General features: G+C 39.6%; 2 protein-coding genes across 3 annotated transcripts in view; one reads left to right on the forward strand and one right to left on the reverse strand.

Annotated features, from left to right (window-relative positions):
* Positions 1–8,835, forward strand: part of LOC119966889 — a 67,121-nt gene extending 58,286 nt beyond the window's left edge. The window contains exons 14-16 of the mRNA XM_038798850.1: positions 828–905; positions 3,992–4,078; positions 6,104–8,835. Of these exons, the coding sequence (XP_038654778.1) occupies positions 828–905; positions 3,992–4,078; positions 6,104–7,938 (2,000 nt within the window). The 3' untranslated portion in view covers positions 7,939–8,835. The remainder of the gene's footprint in view (positions 1–827; positions 906–3,991; positions 4,079–6,103) is intronic.
* nt5dc1 (5'-nucleotidase domain containing 1) overlaps positions 1–24,480 on the reverse strand; it is a 641,953-nt gene that overhangs the window by 540,263 nt on the left and 77,210 nt on the right. The window lies entirely within an intron of this gene.

A 24,480-nucleotide genomic window follows, 5' to 3' on the forward strand; every position in this document is an offset into this window, starting at 1 on the left:
ATTGCTGTAGAACAGGGCTGTTCTTTCCCACTTTGTATACATTGCAAATTTAGCAATGGTGCAAAAAGTTTTCACTTCACAACAGTGATTGATTAACTTGTATAAAATGAATGTTGAGTTAAGTACTGTACACTTGTTAACCTATATGTTGACAGTTCCAATCCTCTGATGGCAAACCGTGAAACAGAATTCAATTGATGTGAAAATTCAATTGGGCCACAGAATTCCTTCAGAGATGTAGGCTATCCATCCTTGCTCAGTGTGGCATACCGGTGAAACAGTCATTATGGGAACAGGCAGGGATGTGAATTTGAGACCAGGTTAGCCACAATCTGATTGAATGGCAGAGCAGGCTGCAAGGGCTGAATTGCCAACTTCTGCTCCTAAGTCCTATGTTCCCATGTTATGTGGTTGACTTTTAATATTTGCCCAAGTGGCCACTCAGTCACAAGTAATTGAGATATAAATCAATAAATAAAGGATTTAGAAATGAAGTCAGACGGGCAGTTAAATAACAACCCTATTAATGTAACAGATTTAGACAAAAGCAATCTCACTCTAATCGACCCAGCAACATCTATGAGCTGGTAGCCATGTTGGGAGAGTTGCCCTGCAAGCTATATAAAATAACTAAATACTCAACAGAAGTCTATTAATTAGAGTGGATGGATGTCAGTTCCACTTTATAGTTGAATTTCCTTCTGTAAAACTTGCGATAAATAGTTGCTGGTGAAGTTATATTTTAGACCAGGAATTGTTGATTTTGTCATGTACATTAACATTGTTCAAACTGAAGAATGGTTTCATTAAGTTTGATTTTTTTGCAGGTCATCAGATCAAGGGACAGTATTCAAGGAGATCATCTTCTGAAGAAAACGAACAGAATGGCGATGCCAATTCTACAAGTAAGCCATGTATTTTAATGCACAAGGCAAATTCATCCTTTTGAAACAATGAACAAATATACAAACCAAAATATAACTTCATTCTTTGACATACCATTTCTGTCATTAGCTCATTTCAGGTATTGGTAGTTTTCACATGCATTATATAAAAGGAATTCTAAACTTTTCAAAAAGCACAAAAACTAAGCACATTTTATTACTTTACTTCAAAACCCAAACTGTTCGATCACTGTACTTTGATGGCAATTCCATCAACAAGATGGTCTGTAGAAGAATCCTTTTCCTCTTTCCAAAAAGAGGCACTTCATATAATAATATTAATTACACACAAAATAGAAAAGGAAACTAAGAAACAATGGTGGAAGTAGAACCCATAATGACTCTAAAAATAACTATTTGGACTTTTATTTAAATAAATGGCAACGGACGGGGGTTTAGTGAATAGCACTTCTAATGCTTCATAGGCTCAGCGGAACAAATCGCCTACTTCAATGCTGCAAATTGCATGTTGTATATGAAAAATGAAATGAAAATCGCTTATTGTCACGAGTAGGCTTCAATGAAGTTACTGTGAAAAGCCCCTAGTCGCCACATTCCGGCGCCTGTCCGGGGAGGCTGGTACGGGCCTGCTTGGTCTGCTTTAAAAGCCAGCGATTTAGCCGAGTGAGCTAAACCAGCCCCGTTTAGCCTGCTACCTCAATACATTTAGCCAGGGTATAAATTCAGTCAGAGTAAAGCAGCACAGGTTCACAAATGTCCTTCAGGAAAGAAACTTCCCATCTTTGACCAATAAACTCTCAACTGGCCCAGTAAGTCACTTTGTTGTATCACAACAAAAAATAAAAATTGGATCCCTTGCCTGGGTCGGCATCAAATTAGGACAGAATTAAAGCACACTTAGTCAAGATGATCCTGTAATGAAATGAAATGAAAAGAAAATCACTTTATCTGGGGATCAAAGCCAAAGTTGAGAGAGCTATACCATAGACTAGTTAAACTGCAGCCTGATATAATCATACCTATCAGCAAACGTCCCAGATTTCTCCATCGCTAACCCCATAAATGTTATGCTCCACAAGCAGTGTAAAGCCTCTGGAGGTGTGGGCTCAGTGATAAATAGCTGGGTGAGTAACCCTGGGAGTACTCAACATTAGCATCAGATCCTTAAAGTTTTCTAACTACAGGTCAAACATTGAAATCTTACAGCACAGCAGGCCATTCAGCAAATTGATTCTGCACTGACTCTCGGAAAGTGCACCCTGCCTAGGCCCACCCCGTCCCGCAATGCCCGTAACCCCAATTAACCTACACATCCTTGGAAAATGGGACAATTTTGCATGACCAATCCACCTAATCTGCCATCTTTGGACTTAGAGGAAACTGGAGCACACGGCAGAAACCCACACAGACACGGAGAGAAAATGAAAACCACGCAGTCACCCATGGTTGGAATCACACTCGGTGTCAGGAGCTGTGAGGCAGCAGTGTTAACCACTATGCCATCGTGCCGGCCCTTGGGCAAGAAAACTTTCTATAATAAAAAACAGAATGTGTTGAAAATACTTAACAGGTCTGGCACCAGCTGTGGAGAAACAAAAAAGAGTTACCATTAAATCTCCATTCTGAAGGAAACCAGTTAATTTAATTACCACCTATGGCATTCCCTCAGCTGGTGAAATAGTACTCTTTTTTATTTGAAGGTATAATCAAGGCAAACAAGGGAACAGAGCATACTCTGAGTGGGGGAATTTAATGTCAGTCTCCAAGAGAATCTGAGTAGTACCATCCTGAAGGACTCGAGTGTCAGATTAGGCATGGTGGATTGTTTCCGAGGGAACAACCAATTCCCTCTTCTCTCCCCCCCCCCCCCCCCCCCCCCCCCATTCCACGCAAAGCACCACAGACATTGGTGGGACTGGAAGATCCCTCCCACCGCTGCCCAATAGCGAGCCATCTGCGCCACCAAATAGTATACTAATTGAATTCAATTTCACATGGTGCCATGATATGATTTTAATTAATGGCCACAGAATTATTAATCCAGTACTATAAGCACTGTGCAACGACTGCTGTACCCATGATCCCTACTTCAAAAATATCAATGGGGTCTTTTCTCAGCTGTCACTTTCCAAGGCTGTTCTAGCTCATCACTTCATCATCCATCACTGTTCCCTGTAACACTAAAGATTGTTCTCCTCTGCATTACACCTATGACCTGCATGGGCCATCCTGGCCATCCATCCTGGCAACTCAAACATGAAGCCATACTCTCGATGAGACATGGTCAAGGTACAAATTCTCATGAATGCTGGAGAATCAAATTCAAATGATTTGGCATTACAGCCCAATATCCCATTGTTTCATTTACTGTCAGCTCAAAAGTCAGATGTAGTGAGGAACAGGTAGAGCAACAACCTTCCAAAATTAACAAAGCAAAGTATTGAGTATTTGTAATACTAAGTATTAAAATTACCTCAGGTTGACTTATTTAAATGCACATGTATCTTTGTATTACTAAGATCAAAGCGCAGACATGATATCCTCAAACTACAAAAAAAAACGCTATATTTACCTTTGCCCTTGATCTGTCAACATAATGTATATTTTTGTAATATCTTCGTACTGTTATCTCTTATTTGCATTTATATGAGTGGCTGTTTGGGATCCATCATATTATTTGTCCTAAACTACAGATTAGATTTCAAGTTTGATCAGTACTAAAGTGCAGGGAGGATCTAATGAGTTGGTAATTTTGGTAATGAGGTGGAATGTAATATATCGTTAAATTCCATTTTCTCCATAGAAAACACATCCTTTTTTACTTCCAAACCTTGTGTTTGTCCAGATGCGACTTGACTAATCACTGGCCAGTGCAGAAGCAAAATCCATTGAACCCCGTTTGTAAAATAACTATTCCTTTTCAAGTTCACTACCTAGCTGAGATTTTAAAACTATGCTCATAACTTCCTTTTGATAACAACTGTGATACAGGCAGAAAAACATTAATTGAAAACAACATTTGCAATGTGATTAACGAACTCTTACGGTTTTGTTTAAAAACCTATTTTCCATCTTTACCAAAATAGGCGATGAATCTAATGGCGATGATTTGGAAGATATCGTGGGAAATAATGGATCTGATTATTCTTCTTCCTCTTCCTCCTCTTCTTCAGGTAAGCGGTACAAAATTATTACATATAGAACAGCATGGTTTTAATACACTATCAAGACCATATAAGTCATGTTATGATTTCTTTTTTATTCAGTAACTTGGAATGCAGATCTGAGCATCCATTTCATTCTGGAAACTTGTCTAGATTTAGCTGGTCACTTTCGGGACAGAATCAATATTCAACCATTTCGCAATTCAGTTGTGTTTTGAGCATGATGGTCAGCTAACCAGGAATCACATTTTCCCAGATTAAGAATGGAGACATGGAAATAGAAGTATAACATTTAGAAGTAAAATATATGTTAAACTGAACAATCTAATTAAAACTATGATGCAGCAGTAAGAAAAACATGGCAACAAAAATAAAGACAATGCAATCATGTTCATCAAACATTTTACTTGTGTTTTCCATTTTACATGGGTTTAAATGTTTATAACAATATCACAGTAAAACTATTAGTGAAAAGAAGCTGAGGTATGCCCCCCCTCCCAGGTGGACGTAGAAGAAAATGGGGCTGGAAGAGGGTAATGATCAGATAGCATTGACTGTGAAACTGTGGGGGTTGGAAATGTTACCTACCCATCTAGCTCCTGATTGAGAATTCACTTTGATCCCGTAACCAAAATTTTGACAATCTTCAGTGCAGAAACTAACCCACTGTGCAGTAATTACCAATATACTCTCTCCCCTAAAAACAATCCTGTTCCGAAATAATAATGGAAACAAAAATCCATATCACTTTTGCTGTACTCCATCCAGAAAAAACACACATAGTCAGAACGTAAATATATTGCATCACAAGGTTAAATTGGGTGACTGCAATTTTTACACAAGACAAGTAGTCTAAGAACGGGAAGGCTGGGTACTATTAAAGCCAGAAGATTCATTCCCAACCAGTGAATGGCCACCAGGTTCAACAGCACAGTACGCTAGATAGCAGCTGTGTCTCCCTCTTGGGATCTATTTCTACACCAAGGCCTGGAATATACTTAAAAGGTATTAAAAATATTCACTTTTTTCATATTTATTTCCTTACAAAAGATAGTAGCTTTCCTTTCTAGGGATTCAGGCAGACCACCTCCCACACACCACGTATAATTCCTTTCTCTACACTCTCCCCATGGCAGCAATTGGACAATTTTCTGGCCTCTGCAAAAGCCCAAATGCACCCCAGTAATGTGCAGGTGGTAAAATCACCCGAGTCTTGGTTTTCCACCAGGGTTATTGGCAGAGACCTTCAATTCTTTCCTTCCCAAAATTAGATTTGCATTAATACAGCCACTTGCTGCAAACCTGACGTCTAACATTACCAACTCATTAGATCCTCCCTGCACTTTAGTACTGATCAAACTTGAAATCTAATCTGTAGTTTAGGACAAATAATATGATGGATCCCAAACAGCCACTCATATAAATGCAAACAAGAGATAACAGTACAAAGATATTACAAAAATGTTGACAGATCAAAGACAAAGGTAAATATAGCGTTTTTTTTTGTAGTTTGATGATATCATGTCTGCGCTTTGATCTTAATAATACAAAGATACATGTGCATTTAAATAAGTCAACCTGAGGTAATTTTAATACTTAGTATTACAAATACTCAATACTTTGGTTTATTGATATTAAACTTATACCGCATTCAAAATCTACTTAAGAATAATCTTGGTAAAGCCATACATGTTATATTCATATGAAAACGTGATCTATTTAAGCAGATTTTTTTACTGCCACTTCAACAAAAGATAATGCATGGTTCATCCCAAAAGGTCAGTTTTGCATGTCATTATATACTCTTCAACACTTGCAGTCATAGTTACCCATGATAAATTGTACATCTGTGGCAAAAATATAGAGAAACATATTTTCAAGTGAATTGATTTCTGTTCCCATGGTACTTCATATATGGATAAGTACAAAAATAAAACAATGGAATTTAATTCTCATTAGCATACAACATATAGTACTATATATTAAATACTTCCTTGCATGATAATCTGAATGACATGTATTTCTTTTTAACAGAAGAACACTATGGAGAGCCAGGACCGCCAGGCCCACCTGGAATACCAGGACCACATGGTCCACCAGGATACCCTGGAAAGCCAGGCTTTGGGCTACCAGGACATTCTGGTAAGCCTGGGCCACCAGGACCACAAGGATTATCAGCTATTGGAAAACCAGGGCGTCCAGGAGAACCAGGAAAGTCAGGTGTGCCAGGAGCTCCTGGACGAAAAGGCGATAAAGGAACTCAGGGGATGCAAGGACCAAGAGGCCATCAAGGACCCAGTGGACCTCCTGGACCAGCTGGTTTATCTGTTATTGGTAAACCAGGGGCTAAAGGATCACCCGGTCCTCCGGGAACACTTGGATTTCCTGGGAGAAAAGGGGATCCAGGATACGCAGGTCTACCTGGATCAAAAGGAGACAAAGGAATTGGAAGTCCAGGGCGCACTGGTGACAAAGGTGTTCCAGGACCACGTGGTCCACAAGGGTCACCTGGTGCAGACGGTAAAGGACACAAAGGAGAACATGGTCAGAAAGGTGAACCAGGGCACAAAGGTGAAAAGGGATCGCCAGGGTCACCTGGAGATCCAGGTAAACAAGGCCAAACTGGTAAACAAGGATCCCCTGGAAAAGAAGGAATTGGAAAACCTGGAATACAGGGTCCACGAGGAGTTCCTGGTATGAAAGGCCACACTGGTCTGCAAGGATTGCCAGGTTCACCTGGATTGCCAGGTATCGGAAAGCCAGGTCTGCCAGGACTCAAAGGGCATCCAGGTTCCCCTGGCTTGACTGGAAAGCCTGGTGATAAAGGACAGAAAGGGTCTTCTGGAGAACCTGGACCTCGTGGCCCTGCAGCATCACCTGGGCCACCAGGACAAAAAGGCCCAAGAGGTCCACCAGGTAATATTGGTGCACCAGGAGTAAAAGGTCACCCGGGACTACTTGGTCCACATGGGTCTTCAGGCCCTAAAGGTGAGCCTGGATCAAAAGGTGAGCAAGGGAAGTCAGGGTCTCCAGGAAAGCAAGGTGAAAAGGGTGAAAAAGGAGAATCAGGTTCAACTGGCAAGAAAGGTGACAAAGGGCCTAATGGGCCACGTGGAAAAGCAGGTGATCCAGGTCCTCCAGGCCCTCAAGGGCCACAAGGGCATTCAGGTGAACCTGGAAAGAAGGGGCCTCCTGGACAATCTGGTTCAGTTGGTTCAACTGGTTCTCCAGGATCCCCAGGACACCCAGGAGTTAAAGGTGATCCTGGGGTTCCAGGTCCACCAGGTTCTCCAGGTAAATGTGATGCAAAAACTGTTAAGGGGCCAAATGGCGCACCTGGACCCAAAGGAGCACGTGGTCCATCAGGCATTCCAGGAACCCCTGGTCCAGCCGGCCCACCAGGAGAAATTATTATGCCAAAAGGAAAATACGCAGGCCATATTGGTTACATCGATTCAGGTGATGTGGTGAGTCCTGTTCCAGCATTTACAGCCATTCTTTCTCAGCCATATCCTACAAAAGGGAAACCAATAGTGTTTGACAAAATACTGACCAATTCAAATAACAACTATGATTCATCAAAAGGAATTTTCACATGTGAAATATCTGGCATCTACCAATTTTTTTATCATGTACATGTCAAGGAAGCAAATGTTTGGGTTGCATTATATAAAAATGATGAAGCTGTAATGTACACATATGATGAATATACTCCACAATATATTGACCATGCCTCAGGAACTGCTATCCTGCATTTGGATGAAAATGACAAAGTTTATGTCCAACTACCTGCAGAAAAGTCTAATGGCGTATATTCTTCCGAATATATGTATTCATCATTTACTGGATTGTTAATAACACCATCATGATATACGTCAATTTAAGAAAGCAGAGCTGAGAGTTTAAATCTGACTAAGTCAGCTATGATTGCAAGAAATTTATGAAAAAAGGCATAAATATCCAACAGGTGCCAGTGTAACAAATCACTGCAGTATTTTATGCCTTCAAGGAAAGCGAACATTACTACATTGATCAAAATAGCACATTTGTTGATGGCAAGATTTTAAAATCTCGTTGTGTATACAGGTCTGTCGGATAAAAAAAACGGATCTTTTCACACATTGTCAGAAATTCTGTGCATTCTTGACAATTGGTCACTTTAAATTTATGATTTTAGAATATTCCACGATAACACTGGTCATTCATTTTATGTTATTCTGCTTGACTGTATGGCCACAGGATATTCGCTTTGTTAGCATCTTTGCAAACAATATAAAAGTATATTTTCAGTTGCATAAAATGTCAGTTTGGGCTGCGTTTACATTACAATTGCAGCATCAGTGAAAAGCGTTTTGAAGTTGTAGTGCAAATATGGAAGTCTCACGTTAACTTTACTCCAAAATGGGAGCAAAGAACAAACCTACAATTCTGGATTCACATTACAACTTTAGAGTTGGTCTGAAGCAAAACTGTTTTGCGCAAATGCTAGTTACAGTGTAACTACAGCCGCAAGTGTCGTCTTGAATTGTCCTCATTGTCTTCCAACTAAAAAGTTTGCAATATCCATTATTTTCAAATTAACACTTGAAGTTTTAAAACTTCAAGGATTAGATTATGTAGTATGATTTCCATATTTTAGTTAACACCACTATTTCTTCAAGAGCAATAAACATTAATATAATGATTCCATTGTTCTGTTTATAACTTGCCTTTTCTTGAAAAACAAATAAACATCAAATACAAACATTGATTTTTCTTAATGATTACACATGAAATGCAAATATCTATTAAAATTTCATATCACATGAAAAATTAGTAAAGTTTTGTTCTGTGTAAATAAATGATTATGTCATATATTACTTTGTTTATGTTCCCCTATTCTTGTCTGCATAAGTGTATGAAACTTTAGACTGAGCATATTTATATTTGATTTTCTAATAACACGAACATGTTAGATAGTATAACAACGCAATATTGAATTGCTCTAATACATTTTGACCAAATGGTCTCTTGGTGCAACTATAAACCTCAACAATCTTGAGAAAGACACTGATCACACAGGACAAATGACCTCGTATCAGTTTGTTCTTGATACTAATCTGAAATGACCAAGTGGTCTACACACAGCTCAGAGATGTTGTCATTTAAATGTTTTTGTAGGGCAGCACGGTAGCACAGAGGTTAGCACAGTTGCTTCACAGCTCCAGGGTCCGAGGTTCAATTCCCGGCTTGAGTCACTGTCTGTGCGGATATGCACGTTCTCCCCATGCCTGCATGGGTTTCCTCCGGGTGCTCCGGTTTCCTCCCACAGTCCAAAGATATACAGGTTACGTGAATTGGCCATGATAAATTGCCCTTCGTGTCCAAAAGGGTTAGGTCAGCTTTCTGGGTTACAGGGATAGGGCAGAGGTTTGGGCTTAAGTAGGGTCCTCTTGCCAAGAGCCGGTGCAGACTCGATGGGCCAAATGGCTTCCTTCTGCACTGTAAGTTCTATGATCTGCAAAATCCTTTTTGAATACATACTGGCATGAATATTGCAGTTATCTTGAATAGCATTGTGTCTGCAGTGCTATTTTATTTCGGACTTAAACCATGTCGGGTCAACCCTTCACTGAAGATTTGTACCACACCAATCCACTGAACTAATTTGAAAATCACTTTAGTTTGATAAAAATATTTTCAGAATTTGTCAATACGATCCTTTTTTTCCATAATGCAGATAAGCTGTTATGTAACCTAATTTAAAACAATTATTCTTTGAGCTGAGCATATGGTCAGCAGTTTAACCCCGTTATTTTCTATGTTCTGAATTCCTCATTTATGCGAGTGCACAAAAGGCCATGCATCATCACATTATAGGCATAACATTTTCAGTATCCCACAGGGTAAAGTCACCAGTGCCACTACCTTTAAAAAATGTGTTTTGTGTAGTCATATGAAATTTTCCTATACATCTGTCTGCAACACCCTCATTTTAAGTCATCTGTACGCGAAACAAAGGAAGTAAATTTAAAGAGACAAGTATTCCAAATATGCAGCAAAATGATTATGCTGAAAACCAGAAATATAAAATTTTAAAATACTAAAAGAGTTCCATGTCAAGTCAACGAGAGAAAGAATATGGAATTGGCCAGAAAGGAACAGTGCAAAAAATTTAGCTCTTCATCTATGCTACTATATCATTCTTCATAATTTGTTCAACTTTCAAACACCCATTAAGTTTAATACAAAAAAAGTTATTAGAATTATGAAACCCTACACCCCCAGGCCAGCCTAAGATACTTTGTCACCAAGTTCGGAAGTCAAGCAAATGTGCTTGGAGAAATAGTGTTACACACTAGCTTCTTACACGAGAGAGAAAAGATACTCGTGATTGCTTATGGAAACAAGTGGTTATGAAGTCAGTCAATTGTTAGTGCTCTCTGATTAATCCTATGCCACTAAGGAGCAACACAAGATACACTCTAGTTTACTAACTGTTTAGTGATTTACCCTTTCCCCCATAGAAACCACCTTACTCTTTCGGTGAACTTCAACCAAATGATACCCTATCAATAAAAAAGAATAGGTTGTAGCTAAGAAAACATTGAGTTTCTGAGAAAAGTGGAATGCAAAAAATAATCTTGGGCAAAAATAATGGAGCTGGAATTGTTCTATCCACAATGTAAGGACAGTCTGCAACCATTGTGAAATTCACTATCTTTCTGCGTGTTAGGCAAGACTAGATTTCAAAAGCTCACAACCAAATTCAAGGTTTTACATTTGGATAACCTGAGTAACAAGACACGAGTGTGATCATTTAAAAGCACAATAAAAAAGAGTGGAACATCACATCGCATAGAAACGACAGAAATGACATCAGCATCAGAAATTACTTTCCGTTGGTGTTGGAAAGTTTATTCAGCAGTGTTTTCATATCTCACAACTACCCATAAACCCGTACGCTTGTATTGTCCATTGCAAGCACCTATTTTTCCACCAACTCAAAACAACTTGCTCCCCAAATCAATAATCATACTAGATTTTATAACTTATCAACGACCATCTTACATACCAAATCTTACATTTCAAATGCATAAGCTCCATGATCAATAATTCCACAGTCATTGCAGAATGATTATAGAGACTACGGTAACATTTAAAGTTAGATTAGATTGGTTTTTGAAGGAAAAGTCGAACAGGATATGGATATAAAGTGGGAACATGAGTGGATTACTGCTCAAGTGGACAATAAACATCAACGTGAATTGGTTGGGCCAAAAGACCAGTTTCCATCTTGACATTTCTATGTAAAATCTATGTGAATCAAGAAGAATATTTTTGTTTTAAAAATAGCTGATGAAAAGTGAAAAACTGAACAATGCATTGCAACAAACAACCTATTGAACATTAACTGCTATCCATGGTATATACATATTCATCAGATGCATTATTCAAATTAATAACTGGAAAAATTCCAATACCCAATAATTTCAAACATTGCTCACAAAGATAGGTTAAATGGGAATATCAATTATCCAAATTTAATTTAGTTAATTTCCAAGGGTACAATTACGCCCTTGCACTCATTCCAAAATAATTCTGGTTATTTTGGTCAGGAACCTTGTGGCAATACTTTTATTTCTATGACCCTTGAGAACAGATGAACACTTTAGAGTACCAACGGTCCTTTATATGTTAGTTAAATGCTGAAAATGTTTTTTCGTGCATAATGAGCTTTGTCACAAGATATACCTTTTTCAAGGCGGAGCAGAAAAATCTTGTTCAAGTGTAGGAATTGAGGAATATTGCATTCCACAAACAAGAGATTCACAAAGTTATCTCACGCAGAAATTTTGGACCATTCAAGTTTAAAATGTCATGCAAGAAAATAAAAATGTGGGATGGGATTTGCTGTACTTTTCTCATTTCAATATCAACCAACCTACAGGTACCAGCTTGTCCTTTTGGACGCATGCACTGCCACATGCCTATGTCGTCCTATAAATTCAACTGGTACATCCTCACAGACTATCAGTACTCACTGTTAAATGAATGTTGCGTAAGCTGGTAAAGATGATTAAAGTATCAAAATCTGAAAACCTTTCCAATGGAAGAAAGACCTCATTTCCTTCTCTCCCGAACACCTGTCCTCGCCCCACCACTCCTGCCATGCACCAAACGTCAACCAGTTTGCAGTTATTTTATTTGTCCCAGGCTTGTGAGCTGCACTCACAAGGCAACATTTATTGCCAATTCCTTCTTGTCCAGATGCCTTACGAGGCAACCACGTCTTTGCAAATGGAGTCATGTATAGGCCACATAAAGTAGGATGCCTAAAGGTCATGGTTAGGCCTTCTTGAGCAGAGATGACTCAATTAAATCTGCGGCATATTAATAGTTTACAACTATAAATGAAAGAAACATGCTTGCTTATTCCTAATTTCTCAGACAGATACAGAACATGAATCCTTTTATCAGTGATCTTTGCATATTCAGAGTTTTAACTGGTTTTCCATGGCTAACCCTTACTTTCTTATCTTGTAGGTAATTTTGCTGAAAAATGGATTATATTATCAGGTCTATGGGCTGCCTCCACTGCATCATTCTGGAGAAATCAGGTTATTCCTTAGATTATATATCTTCTACTTTTGCTGCTTTACCAAACTAATTTGCTTTGGGAATTTGCTAACATTGTGACAGAATTCCTAGTATGACTTTAAAACAGAAGATACTGGAAATTCACAGCTGCTCAGTTAATAAGGTTAAAGAGAAAATAAAAGTCTAAATGTTTTGGAAAAGCAATCAATCTGTCCAAACGTTGCCCATCATAAAGCCACAGACTGGCCGGCTGTGTGTTTCTGTTTTTATTTCAGCGTCGCTGGTTTTCTAATTTACTATCAGTTTTACATCCTTTGCACTTTTATACATGGCACTGTTTTTCGAATGATAGTAGATGCTTTCAAATTAACTTGTATGTGACATGATTTACTTCATTCCAGCGGCTGAGATTTCTCTGTAACCCTTACCTTTCCTAAAATGTTATTTTCTGTACGTAATCCTGCCTCTGATCTGGAGTACCTGGGTTCAAGTCACACTTCACACTTGTTGGTGATAAAAAGAGCATTCATGAGGCTGAGTGCAGGCAGTTAGCCAGCCTGCAAAAACCTTCCAATATTTCACACCATTCTCCAAGGAAGAAGCATTTGAAGGAATAACAATAGAAGGTTCAATTTGTGATACTATCTTCACCATCGCCATCTACTTATTACCCCATCCCACCACCTCCATATATGCCTAAACGCGGTAAGAGATTTTTGGCTGTGTCTTAATTTTCAAGTGTCAGTCACTGGATAATATCAGTCCTGGCCTTTGAATATCTGTTTCTCAACTACATGATTCTGAAGGCCTCAGGCCATCCAGCATGAGTAAAGAATGCCACTTGTCTATTTCATATTTTAGTTTGATTATGAGAAAATTCCCTATCCATAGATGAAATACTGCTTTTTTGCTGCATTCAGATCATAGAATTTACAGTGCAGAAGGAGGCCGTTCGGCCCATCAAGTCTGCACCGGCTCTAGGAAAGAGCACCCTACCCAAGCCTACACCTCCACCCTATCCCTATAACCCAGTAACCCCACCCAACACGAAGGGCAATTTTGGACACTAAGGACAATTTATCATGGCCAAACAACCTAACCTGCACATCTTTGGACTGTGGGAGGAAACCGGAGCACCCGGAGGAAACCCACTCACACACGGGGAGAACGTGCAAACTCCACACAGACACTGCATAAATAATTCCTAATACCAGAACAAAACCACTCAAATATTTACCTTATTTGGTAGATGATTCTGAACATGCCTTCCAAACTACTCTCGAGTAAAAATATTTTTCCTCATAGTAATTCTAGAATTGCTTTTCAACCACTTCCATTTGTGTCCTTTAGCATTAATTTAACATATGTCTACCTGGTCAGTACAGGTCGAGTATCCTTTCTTTGCAATGTGAAAACTAAACACATCCAAATAATGCACTTTTTAAAAAACTCATGAACCTTTAACATGAGACAGTCAGTTGTTTGTCTTGTTACGACCCCAGCTCATGTTACTACTGGGCAAGTCAGGTCCCAGGATGAAACCTGGCTTGATAAATCCTAACTTTTATTTTCTGCTTCAAGACACGGATGAACAGTCACAGGACTGCCAATTAACTTTTAACAAAAAAATAAAACATTTCTGAAACAAGATTACCACAATACACTCTTCACCCAGCCATACCGTTAGCTATAAACAGCTTTGTAAGGATAACACAAATTCCAAAAATAATTTTACTCTACTGTTCTAAGGACACAGTCCATGTAAACCAATAGGCAAAATGTGGTCTGACACATCACACTCTGAAATGAAGTGACAGATATCACCCAATACAACCTCTGTGCTTTCTCATCAAATGTCCCCAGATGTTTCTTGTACTGTGAGCCAACTGGTTTAGCTCACTCAGCTAAATCGCTGGCTTTTAAAGCAGACCAAGCAGGCCAGCAGCACAGTTCGATTCCCGTACCAGCCTCCCCGGACAGGCGCTGGAATGTGGCGACTAGGGACTTTTCGCAGTAACTTCATTGAAACCTACTCGTGACAATAAGCAATTTTCATTTTTTTTTCATTTCTCTGGAACTTCGGCTTTCACACAAAGGTTTCCAAACTCTGCTCTCAAAGAGCACGCTTGGAAACTTCTCCCGAGGAAACACTTTCTCTTGGATGCCTTTACCAAGGCACATCCAGGATTTCAACTTTTCCTTTAGTTATTCCTCTGCCTTATATCAACACGGATTCAAGCTTCCACACAATCTGCCAGATACTCAGCCATGACAACAGAGCACTACTGCTTCATGGACTATCATGAGGTATCACCAATCATAGGATCATTTCAGGACTGTGGCTTTTCGATAGCCGAGGCCTCCAGGTCTGCATCCTGCAGCACTTTGGGACTCCTCTCTGCTCTCTTAAGTTAAATGAACAGTACTTTGTTTCTTTAACTTCCATCTTCCTGGGACACTTCTTATCATTGCCTGGCTTCTGGGACTTCCTTGTTACTTCTTCAAAGAACTCTAACAGAATTTGTCAGACATGACCTCCCCTTGGCAAAGCCGTGCTGACTCAGTCCTTTTATCATGCACTCCCAAGTACTCCGCAATCTCATCTTTAATAATGGACTCTAAAACCAATGACCAAAGTCAGGCTAAGCAGCCTATAGTTTCCCATCTTCTGCCTTCCTCCTTTCTTCAACAGGGATGTTACATTAGCCACTTTCCAGTCCTCTGGGACCCTCCCTGCCTCTACTGATTCCTGAAAGATCACCACCAATGCCTCCACAATCTCCTTAGCTATATCTTTTAGAACCATAAGACATAGGAGCAGCATTAGGCCATTCGGCCCATCGAGTCTGCGCCGCCATTCAATCATGGCTGATATTTTCTCATCCCCATTCCCCTGCCTTCTCCCATAAGCCCTGATCCCCTTATGTAGTACATCCGGTCTCATAATACCTCATTATGTGGCGTTTTTGCTCCTGCAAAGCGCCTTGCAATGTTTTACTATCTTAAATATGCTATATAACTGTGATATATTAATGCAGTTAGTATAGTTAGAATCACAGTTAGAATCAACAATAGCAATCCAACCACCATTACAGATAGTTTTATCATTCCTAGCTCATGGGCTCATAAAATATTTGCTGTTCCCCAGCTACAACTTTGGTTGAGATCCAACAACCCAGCAGGTAAAACCTGGCATCTTCTCACTTTGGCACAATATTTGACTGTTTAAAGAGAGAAACTAGCAGGTTGGGTTACTTTACCTTTGTCCCCTTTTTGCACTTTGTCAGACTTATCATCCATGCTCCCACATTCCTGGGTACACCACATTCATAGCTGAACACCCTTTCTGGCTGGCAACACTGAAAGATTATTTTTATTGTTTATCCCCAGCGGACGTTGGTGATGGAATTCTCCTTGAATCTCAGCTGTCATTAAAAGGTCATTAAGGGTCAAACACATTTTGCAGAAATAGTCATATTCAGTCCAAATTGCCCAGGACATTAATAAACTAGACTAAAGTTATGATGGTCGTTTTCCTGGAACTAGCCTACAATTTAACAGATATATTTTATTCTATTTCATATTCGCCAGAGGTGTAAACTACAACCAGTAACTTCCGAGTCTAATTACACAACACACAAGCTACATGTAATGGGCTGACATCTCCGATGTCAACGAAGATGGCAACATCTACTAGTTCAGACTACCTGGGACTTTTCTAAATTGCCTTGACTGATTCAGTTCTCTGATTTGTATTCTAGGTTCATGATGGTGGTTTTGCTGCTGTACTGGTGACTATGAATTTGATATTTGCTCTTGGATTGACCTTCACATAATGCTGCTTTTATGGACAGTTAACAAACTGGCATGAGGGGTACACAATACAATTGCACACTACTTGTTGATTACTATATGCTGTAAATTACAATTAAAAAGTTAAAAATGGACAATGTTGTTTCTGCATTTTGTTGAACTGAATATGGTTAATTAAATCGCATCAAAACAACTTGGCACAACGATCCAGAAAGATTTTATCTTCTCACTCTCATTTCCCCAGGCAGAGAACAAATGAACACTGCTCAATCACTTTTTTATTTACTTTGAGGCAAATTCAAGATTAGGAATTTGATGAGGGAATGGATTTACATCATTCGGAATGACATTAGGAAATAACTGAATCAAGGTAGCAGTAATTGCACCATATATGCACTCGAAGACAAAATTGAAGTAAATATATTTTTAGATTATAGGACATATTCAGAAAACCCATTGTGCCTGGTGTGATCCATGTGCAATGGGTGAATCATGCGAAAGCCCCAAATCGGACTGTGCTTCAGGCACCAGGCCAATCGAGAGTCACCACTCTCTCCATCCAGCGCGATCTGGATCTCATCCAGCAGGTCTGTATGTTCACCTGGTGCCCGGGACTCAACAGCCTGCGAGACCTCACCAGGGTGTCCGGGTGGTGGTGCCAGGGTGTCCAGATGCCATGTTGTGAGAACCCCTGGAAAAGTGCAGCCAATATTTCTCTCCTATCATTGTGCAGCTTTCAGGCAAGATATCCCAACATTCTGGAATTCATTACCCAAGCCACTTCTTTCTCACTTTCAAAAACTTTCGTAATATCTGCCTCTTCAAACAAACCTGCTGTTCCCTTCTATAATGTCTGTTATTACCTACTATCTTCTGATCACCTCTTATGTTCTTTGAAACATCAATGACATACAATTTTTCCTCAGTCTAAACAGCAACCCGAGGGATAAAAACTTTGGGATAAAAACTGGAGAATAGATTTTTGCCGCTGGTTTTCCAGTAAATGTACAAACCACATTCCCCATTGGTTCATACTGTACTCGGACAAGTCAAAGGGAACAGGGGAGCAAAACATGTGTGATGGACAAGATGACTAGTTATACAGCACAGAAAAGGTGCTACGGCCCATTGAGTCTGCACTGGTTAACGACAGTCATCTAAACATTCTAATTCCATTTCCCAGCACTTGATCCACAGCCTTGTATGCCTCGATCGCAAGTGCACATCTAAATACTTCTTAAACATTTTGAGGGTCTTTGCTTTCAACCATCTTTTCAGGCAGTGAGTTCCAAACTCCCACCACCCTCTGGGTAAAATATTTTTCCTCATCTCCTCTAAACCTGCCCCTTACCTTAAATCTATGCCCCCTGGTCATTTATCCTTCTACCAAGGGGAAAAGTTTCTTCCTGCCTACTCTATCTATGTCCCTCATACGAGTGTAGGAGATATGGAAGAGATACTGGCAAAATGTTGTGGGGCTCCATTTTGTGGAAAGGAAGCATGGGGACTAATAATAATATCTCTATTTGTGTCACAAGTAGGTTTATATTAACACTGCAATGAAGTTACTGTTTAAATGATTATCTGGGAACTTGAAGAAAAAAATGGCATGTGGAAAGCTGCCTTTATGATCTTGATCTTGGTGATGAGAAATTGATGATCTCCCATGAAATATTTTTGGAAGTAATTTAAAGTTACTCTGTGAATAATACAACTATATTTATGGTAAGAAGTCTTACAACACCAGGTTAAAGTCCACCAGGTTTGCCTCAAACACGAGCTTTTGGAGCGCAGCTCCTTCCTCAGGTGAATGGCGAGGTATGTTCCAGAAACATTTATATAGACAAAGTCAGAGATGCTGGACAATGCTTGGAATGCGAGCATTTGCAGGTAATCAAATCATTACAGATCCAGGGAGAGGGATAATCACAGGTTAAAGAGGTGTGAATTGTCTCAAGCCAGAACAGTTGGTGGGATTTTGCAAGTCCAGGCCAGATGGTGGGGGGTGGATGTAATGCGACATGAATCCCTGTTGAGGCCGCACTCATGCTTGCGGAACTTAGCTATAAGTTTTTGCTCGGCAATTCTGCGTACAACATATGTATATCTCCCTGCATAATGTCAAAAAAGGGCAGAATTCTCCATCCGCTGGGATTCTCTTTTCCCACCGCGAACACACACACACACACACACACTATCTTTTGTCTGTGACAATTTAGAAAAAACACTATTTATTTACTTGAAAGGATAAAGATAAATCATTATCTGAAGAGAAAATATGTATTGGGCTATGGGGAAAACTACAAGGATAATGACACCAGGTGCACTGCTCATGCAGAGAGCTAACCCAGATACAATGGGCCGAATGGCCTCCCTCTTTGTTTTAACCATTCTATGGTTAAGATCACCAATACTTCCTCAATGTATACAAAGTGCCTGCTTGCAAAGCAAAAGTATAGCCATCCTTCTGTTGGAAGATAACGAAAAGGTCAGAAACAACAAACGGAAATTTGTTAGTGTACCAGACACTTGTTTTCATAATGCAGCATTGGTTAAAAAAAAGAACTTCAAGCAAGAGGATAACAGATAGAATAACTTCTCATTACTACAATGCAATAATACTGTGGTAAATTAAACAGTCATGGATGCAATGATATTGTTGGTAGCTTGACCACAAACTATTAAAAAGAGCAAATGGAGCATTCTCCTTTCTAAAACATGAACCAAAATTTTAAGCTTCCATCTCACTGTAAAACATAAAAGGTTATGACACCTTATACTAAATCACACTAAATATAAAGCCAAACCAAGTTAGAAATGTAAACATTAACTGCAATGCAAAGTGTCGTTCTTGTCCCGATCATCCTCTAGCTCTTTTTTTCCTCATCTACTATGGCGATTTTTCAATAGATGTGTCATTTGCAAACCACTGACAGCCGTTCAAATCCATTCATAAAATCTACAACTCAAAATCCTATTTACATGTTGTGGTATTTGCCTTTCCTTCTCGCGAGAGAGATGTTGTGAACTCAAACTAAGCACACAGGAATTAACCTAGGTCGAATAAATCTGTAACTAGCAGGACAAAACATTTCCAGCAATTCAGTGTACCTTCCAACTATTGTAACACAGATAAAGGTTTGCCAGCCACATGCCAAGGGCAAATTTTCAAATGAGCACAAATGCTGCAATAATGCACTTTGTTCTTGACTGAAGTATTTAGTGACAAATACACACATGGTACTGCATATATTAATAATTTACACATTGCAAAAATGTGCACTTTTTAGGTTTATGGATTATGGAAGTTTCACAGATGTAAAGGACAAATACTAAAGGCAAGCAAAGGAGTAGGTCCACAGTCTCACAATCAAATAATAGCTGAACCTCAGCCTCAACTCGACTTTCTTCATCTCAGTCCTAAATGGTTGATCCTGAGACTAGAGTCTTCAGCCAGGGAAAACAGCCGACACCCCATGACGCACCAGTAGAATCTTGTACGTTTCAAAGAGGTCACGTCTCATTCTTCTATACCTGAAAGTATAGGCTGATTCTATCCAATCTCTGCTCATCATGAGGGCAATCCTCTCTCTAAGGGATCAATCTAAGTTAACCTTCACTGCGTCCTCTCTAAAGCAAGTACATCATCCTTCCTTCCTTAGGTAAAAAAGAACAAAATCAAATGTGAGAAATGCATTTTTCTTTTCCACGATGCATACCACAGACCATGTTATTCAAATTTTACTGAAAAACTAACCATACTCATACTTCCAATGTAGCAAAAGTGACCAACATTTATGTTGACTTATAGCTACAAATTGTATTAAATATATTGTCAATGAAATATGCTGCCAAGCACGCATATAATAAACTTCTTTTATGTGCTCTCTATACTATCACACTTTATTGATAGACTCGGAAGTAAAACAGCAGCAGCAGCAAAAAAAAATTGAGAGATGAAAACATGCAAACCAAAAGTCAGGAGAGTGGCTGGAGAATTACCAATCAACAATTATTTTAAAATTGCTGACAACAAACTGATCCTGAGAAACATGGTATGTTCAGGTGTACCATCCTCCCTCCGTGCTGCACTGGAGCATTAACTTGGATTTTGTGCTCCAATCTCTGCAGTGAGCCTTGAAGCCACAGCCTCCTGGTTCAATTCTGAGAGCACTATCAGCGAGCCACAGTTGACACTTAATGGACTAAGTAACCAGGTAATCTAATATAATTCACAAGTAAAAATGTATGCATTCCTATACAGTCTACTGACTACGGGACAGCAAGGTGGCACAGTGGTCAGCCCTGCTGCCTCACAGCGCCAGGGGCTTGGATTCGATTCCGGACTTGGGTGACTGTGTGGAGTTTGCACATTCTCCGTGGGTTCCTCCGGGTGCTCCGGTTTCCTCCCACAGTCCAAAGTTATGCAGGTTAGGTGGGGTCACGGGGATTGGGCGGGTGCTCTTGGTAGTGTCGGTGCAGACTTCATGGGTCAACTGGCCGCCTTCCATGGATTCTGTACGTTGTACAGTTTAATGTTAGTTAGGCAAAAAGGGCAACAGGTTTGTTGGGTTTTTGCTAAAATTAAAGTAGATCGCAGTACATCAGTTGATCTTTGTAGCCTCGAAAAATCCTTCCAAATTACACAGGGTAGAAAATATGAACTGCCAGTGTTGGTTAGGTGGTTATCATTTGAAATGTGAAAAACACATACCAGTAATTCAAATTAAATCAACATGGCTTGTATTATTAAATGAATTAATTCTACAAGAATAACTTTAACTACAATCAAATCAATTTTAAAAACCATCAAATTCATCATTTTTTGCATCCAATTCAAAGAGTTAAATGGATTCACGGAGTCATCATCGTAAGGATCTCCATTTGCATCAGATTTGGTGCTTCTGGTTTAAGAATTATCTTCCCATAACAAATCATCTTCCTTTCCACTGATTGAATTGGATATTCTACATCTCTTGATGATCAATGACAGCTTGCACATTAATGACATCCCATGATTTGCTAACAAAACAAAATCTCAAACAGGGCAGCACACTTATTTCCACTCTTCGTGAAGGTTTTATCTCCATTATTCTATTCCGTTCAGCATGAACTTGATCCTTAAATATCTTGTACATCCGAAGTTAAATGATGGCTAAGTCCCTTGATATAAATGCAATTTGGGTGTTATTTCACTGCAGGCACCTCTGGATCTCATAGTTTATATATCTGAACATGCCCCACACCAATGAGCTGTGTTCTTTGCGTGAAGCACCTGGGTATCTATTCCACAAAAACCCGTGCAGGGAGTCTGATTTTAGACACAGTTATATATTAGAATTTGTTTTTAAATTTAGAGTACCCAATTCTTTTTTTTCCAATTAAGGGGCAATTTAGCGCGGCTAGTCCACCTACCCTACACATCTGTTTGGATAATGGGGGTGAGATCCACGCAGACAGGGCAAGAATGTGCAAACTCCACACGGACAGTGACCCAGGGCCGGGAACGAACCTGGGACCTCGGTGTCGTGAGGCAGTAGTGCTAACCACTGCACCACCGTGCTGCCCTTAAATGTTTGAAAATTAATTAACTTTTTGCCTAGGCATTCTACAGCCTTCAGGACTCAAAACTGAGTTTACAACTTTAGATCGAAACCTATCCCTCCATCTTGCTCTGTATTCCTTTTTGTGGGGGTTAGCTGTTTCTTTCTTCATCCCTTCATGTTGTATTCAATGGCTGCTATTTGGTCATTCTCACCTCATCTAGCTAAAACATTTTATTTCTTTACTGTATCCATTACCACTCCCTCTTACTTCTGCAACATAAATCCTTGGTTACTTAATTTCTCCTGCCTTCTATCCGATCACTTATGTTCTCTTTTATTCTTCCTACTCTTCCCCTTCCACTGACATCAAACCTGTTACTTTTCTACCTTTCTTCAATTCGATGGAACGCCATCAACTTGAAATATTTTCTCTCCAGAGATGCCAAGTGTATCCAGAATTTTTTGTTTTTATTTTCAATTTTCTTTCTACAGCCATGCAGGCTAGTACCATCGTGAATCTTGGCTTCTTGCGTCCTGTGGTTTCATTAGAACGGTTTTCATTCCACAGTTCAGTTGCTAGGCACATCGAATTTCATGGATGTTTCATTCATGCTATCAGTGCGACATAATAGGTACTTGGGCTTTTGCCACTCGATGGTGAATCGCTGGAAACTGGGCATTTAGGCATCAAAGTCTTTTGGTAGTCTCTGACCAATCTTGGTCCTCAGCCACAATATCAGACATTTTCTTTCCATAAAGTTGCTACACAAACTAACTATTACTCTGAAATTTTTGCTGGACTAAAGAGTCCATATGCATTTCATTCCTAGAGTCCATGTAACCATTGACACTTTTCTACAACCCTTTCGAATGCATACTTCAAGATCAGGCCAGGTGGCTGACCCATGCCTCAAGATACATTTGGTCTTGGGCATCTTCCTCCAAATGTTTTTCTTCTTCCACTTGCTCAACAGTTTCTCCCCAACACTTTTTGCCTTGCTGCACGCACCAAAGTTAGTTGAAAATTTAACAAATGTCCCAGTGTTAAGCTTTATGTCTTTGCACCTCATTCGTTTTCCCTGAGGACCCATTGAAACATGGACAACATTTAGGAAGCATCACAAAACTTAAATTATACCATTAACACTGCCTGCGGAAGACATTGCACATTAAGTGCGAAGATGGGCACAATAACTCCAGTGTCCTCTCACAGATAAGTTACCGTGGAGGCAATGATCATCACCAGCACTTTCATTGGGTTGGTCATAAAGTTTGGATGTCCAATACCAGACTTCCAAAGCAGTTCTTCTTCTCCCAAGTCAGTCAGGGTAGACGCACCAGAGGAGCTCAGAATAAGAATTTTAGGATGTGCTGAAAGCCAACATATAAAAATGTAACACTGTCATCAACTTCTGGGAGACCATTTGAACCAGATTGTGGCAGAGCCTATGGGAAGGATCTCAGCATTTTGAGACCCAACAATAACAAAAGAGGAGGAAAAGCAAAAACGGCAAAAAGGATACACTGACCCAAAATGATAATCCACAATCAGACATCTAACAATACATCAAATGCCCTAAGCACTACAAAAAGTCTGCTGATCCCAAATTGGCCTCAGCCAACATCGAACTCATGGAAGACAATAATCTTTGCTCGCGAGAGACAGCAATAATAATACTTTATCTGTCAATTTAGATAATGCATCATACCAAAAAATCCCAACAATGCAGGAAGCAGCCATTTGGCCCATCGAGTCTGCACTGTTCCTCTGAAAGGGGCCCACCTAGGCCCACTCCCCACTCTATCCCCGTAACTGCACTTAACATGCTCATCTTTGAAGGAAACCCACGACACAGGGAGAATGTACAAACTTCCCTACAGACAGTCACCAGAATTGAACCTGGGTCACTGGTGCTGTGAGGCAGCAATGCTAACCACTGTGCCGTTCCTAAACTGCTGCTTCTTAATAAAATACCTTAAAATTACTCGCCTGCCTATCTTCGGTATCTATGGTTCCCAAACCCAAAATCTATATATATCCCCCAATTTCTGGCGATCAGTTTTTGAATACACACACTGTGCTCAACTTTCCCCAATTTGGGAACAGTGCAGAGTTGCCAATAACGTATCTGAAGCATTAACTACCTGCATTTTAATTGCAGCATAATTTGCCACCAGCCATGTACCTGGATCACAATTGCCATATATTAGTGGCGAACAAAACACTGAAAAATACAACAACTTTTCCTTTGTATTTTACTCCAACACAAACATAATAATCAACTCTCTTTTTGCTATAAAACGGAAACAACGTCCAGTGCAATTAAGCAATTTAGAAAACTTAACAATTATAACACAAAATGTCTTCCTGCATTGTAAAGGATCATTATACAACACAAATAGCAGCATTACAAGAAACAAAAGCCAAGAACTGAAAAACAAGGGAAACAGAAGATGGCACAACACAATCAT

Source organism: Scyliorhinus canicula, chromosome 6 (assembly GCF_902713615.1).
Source record: "Scyliorhinus canicula chromosome 6, sScyCan1.1, whole genome shotgun sequence".
NCBI lineage: Eukaryota > Metazoa > Chordata > Chondrichthyes > Carcharhiniformes > Scyliorhinidae > Scyliorhinus > Scyliorhinus canicula.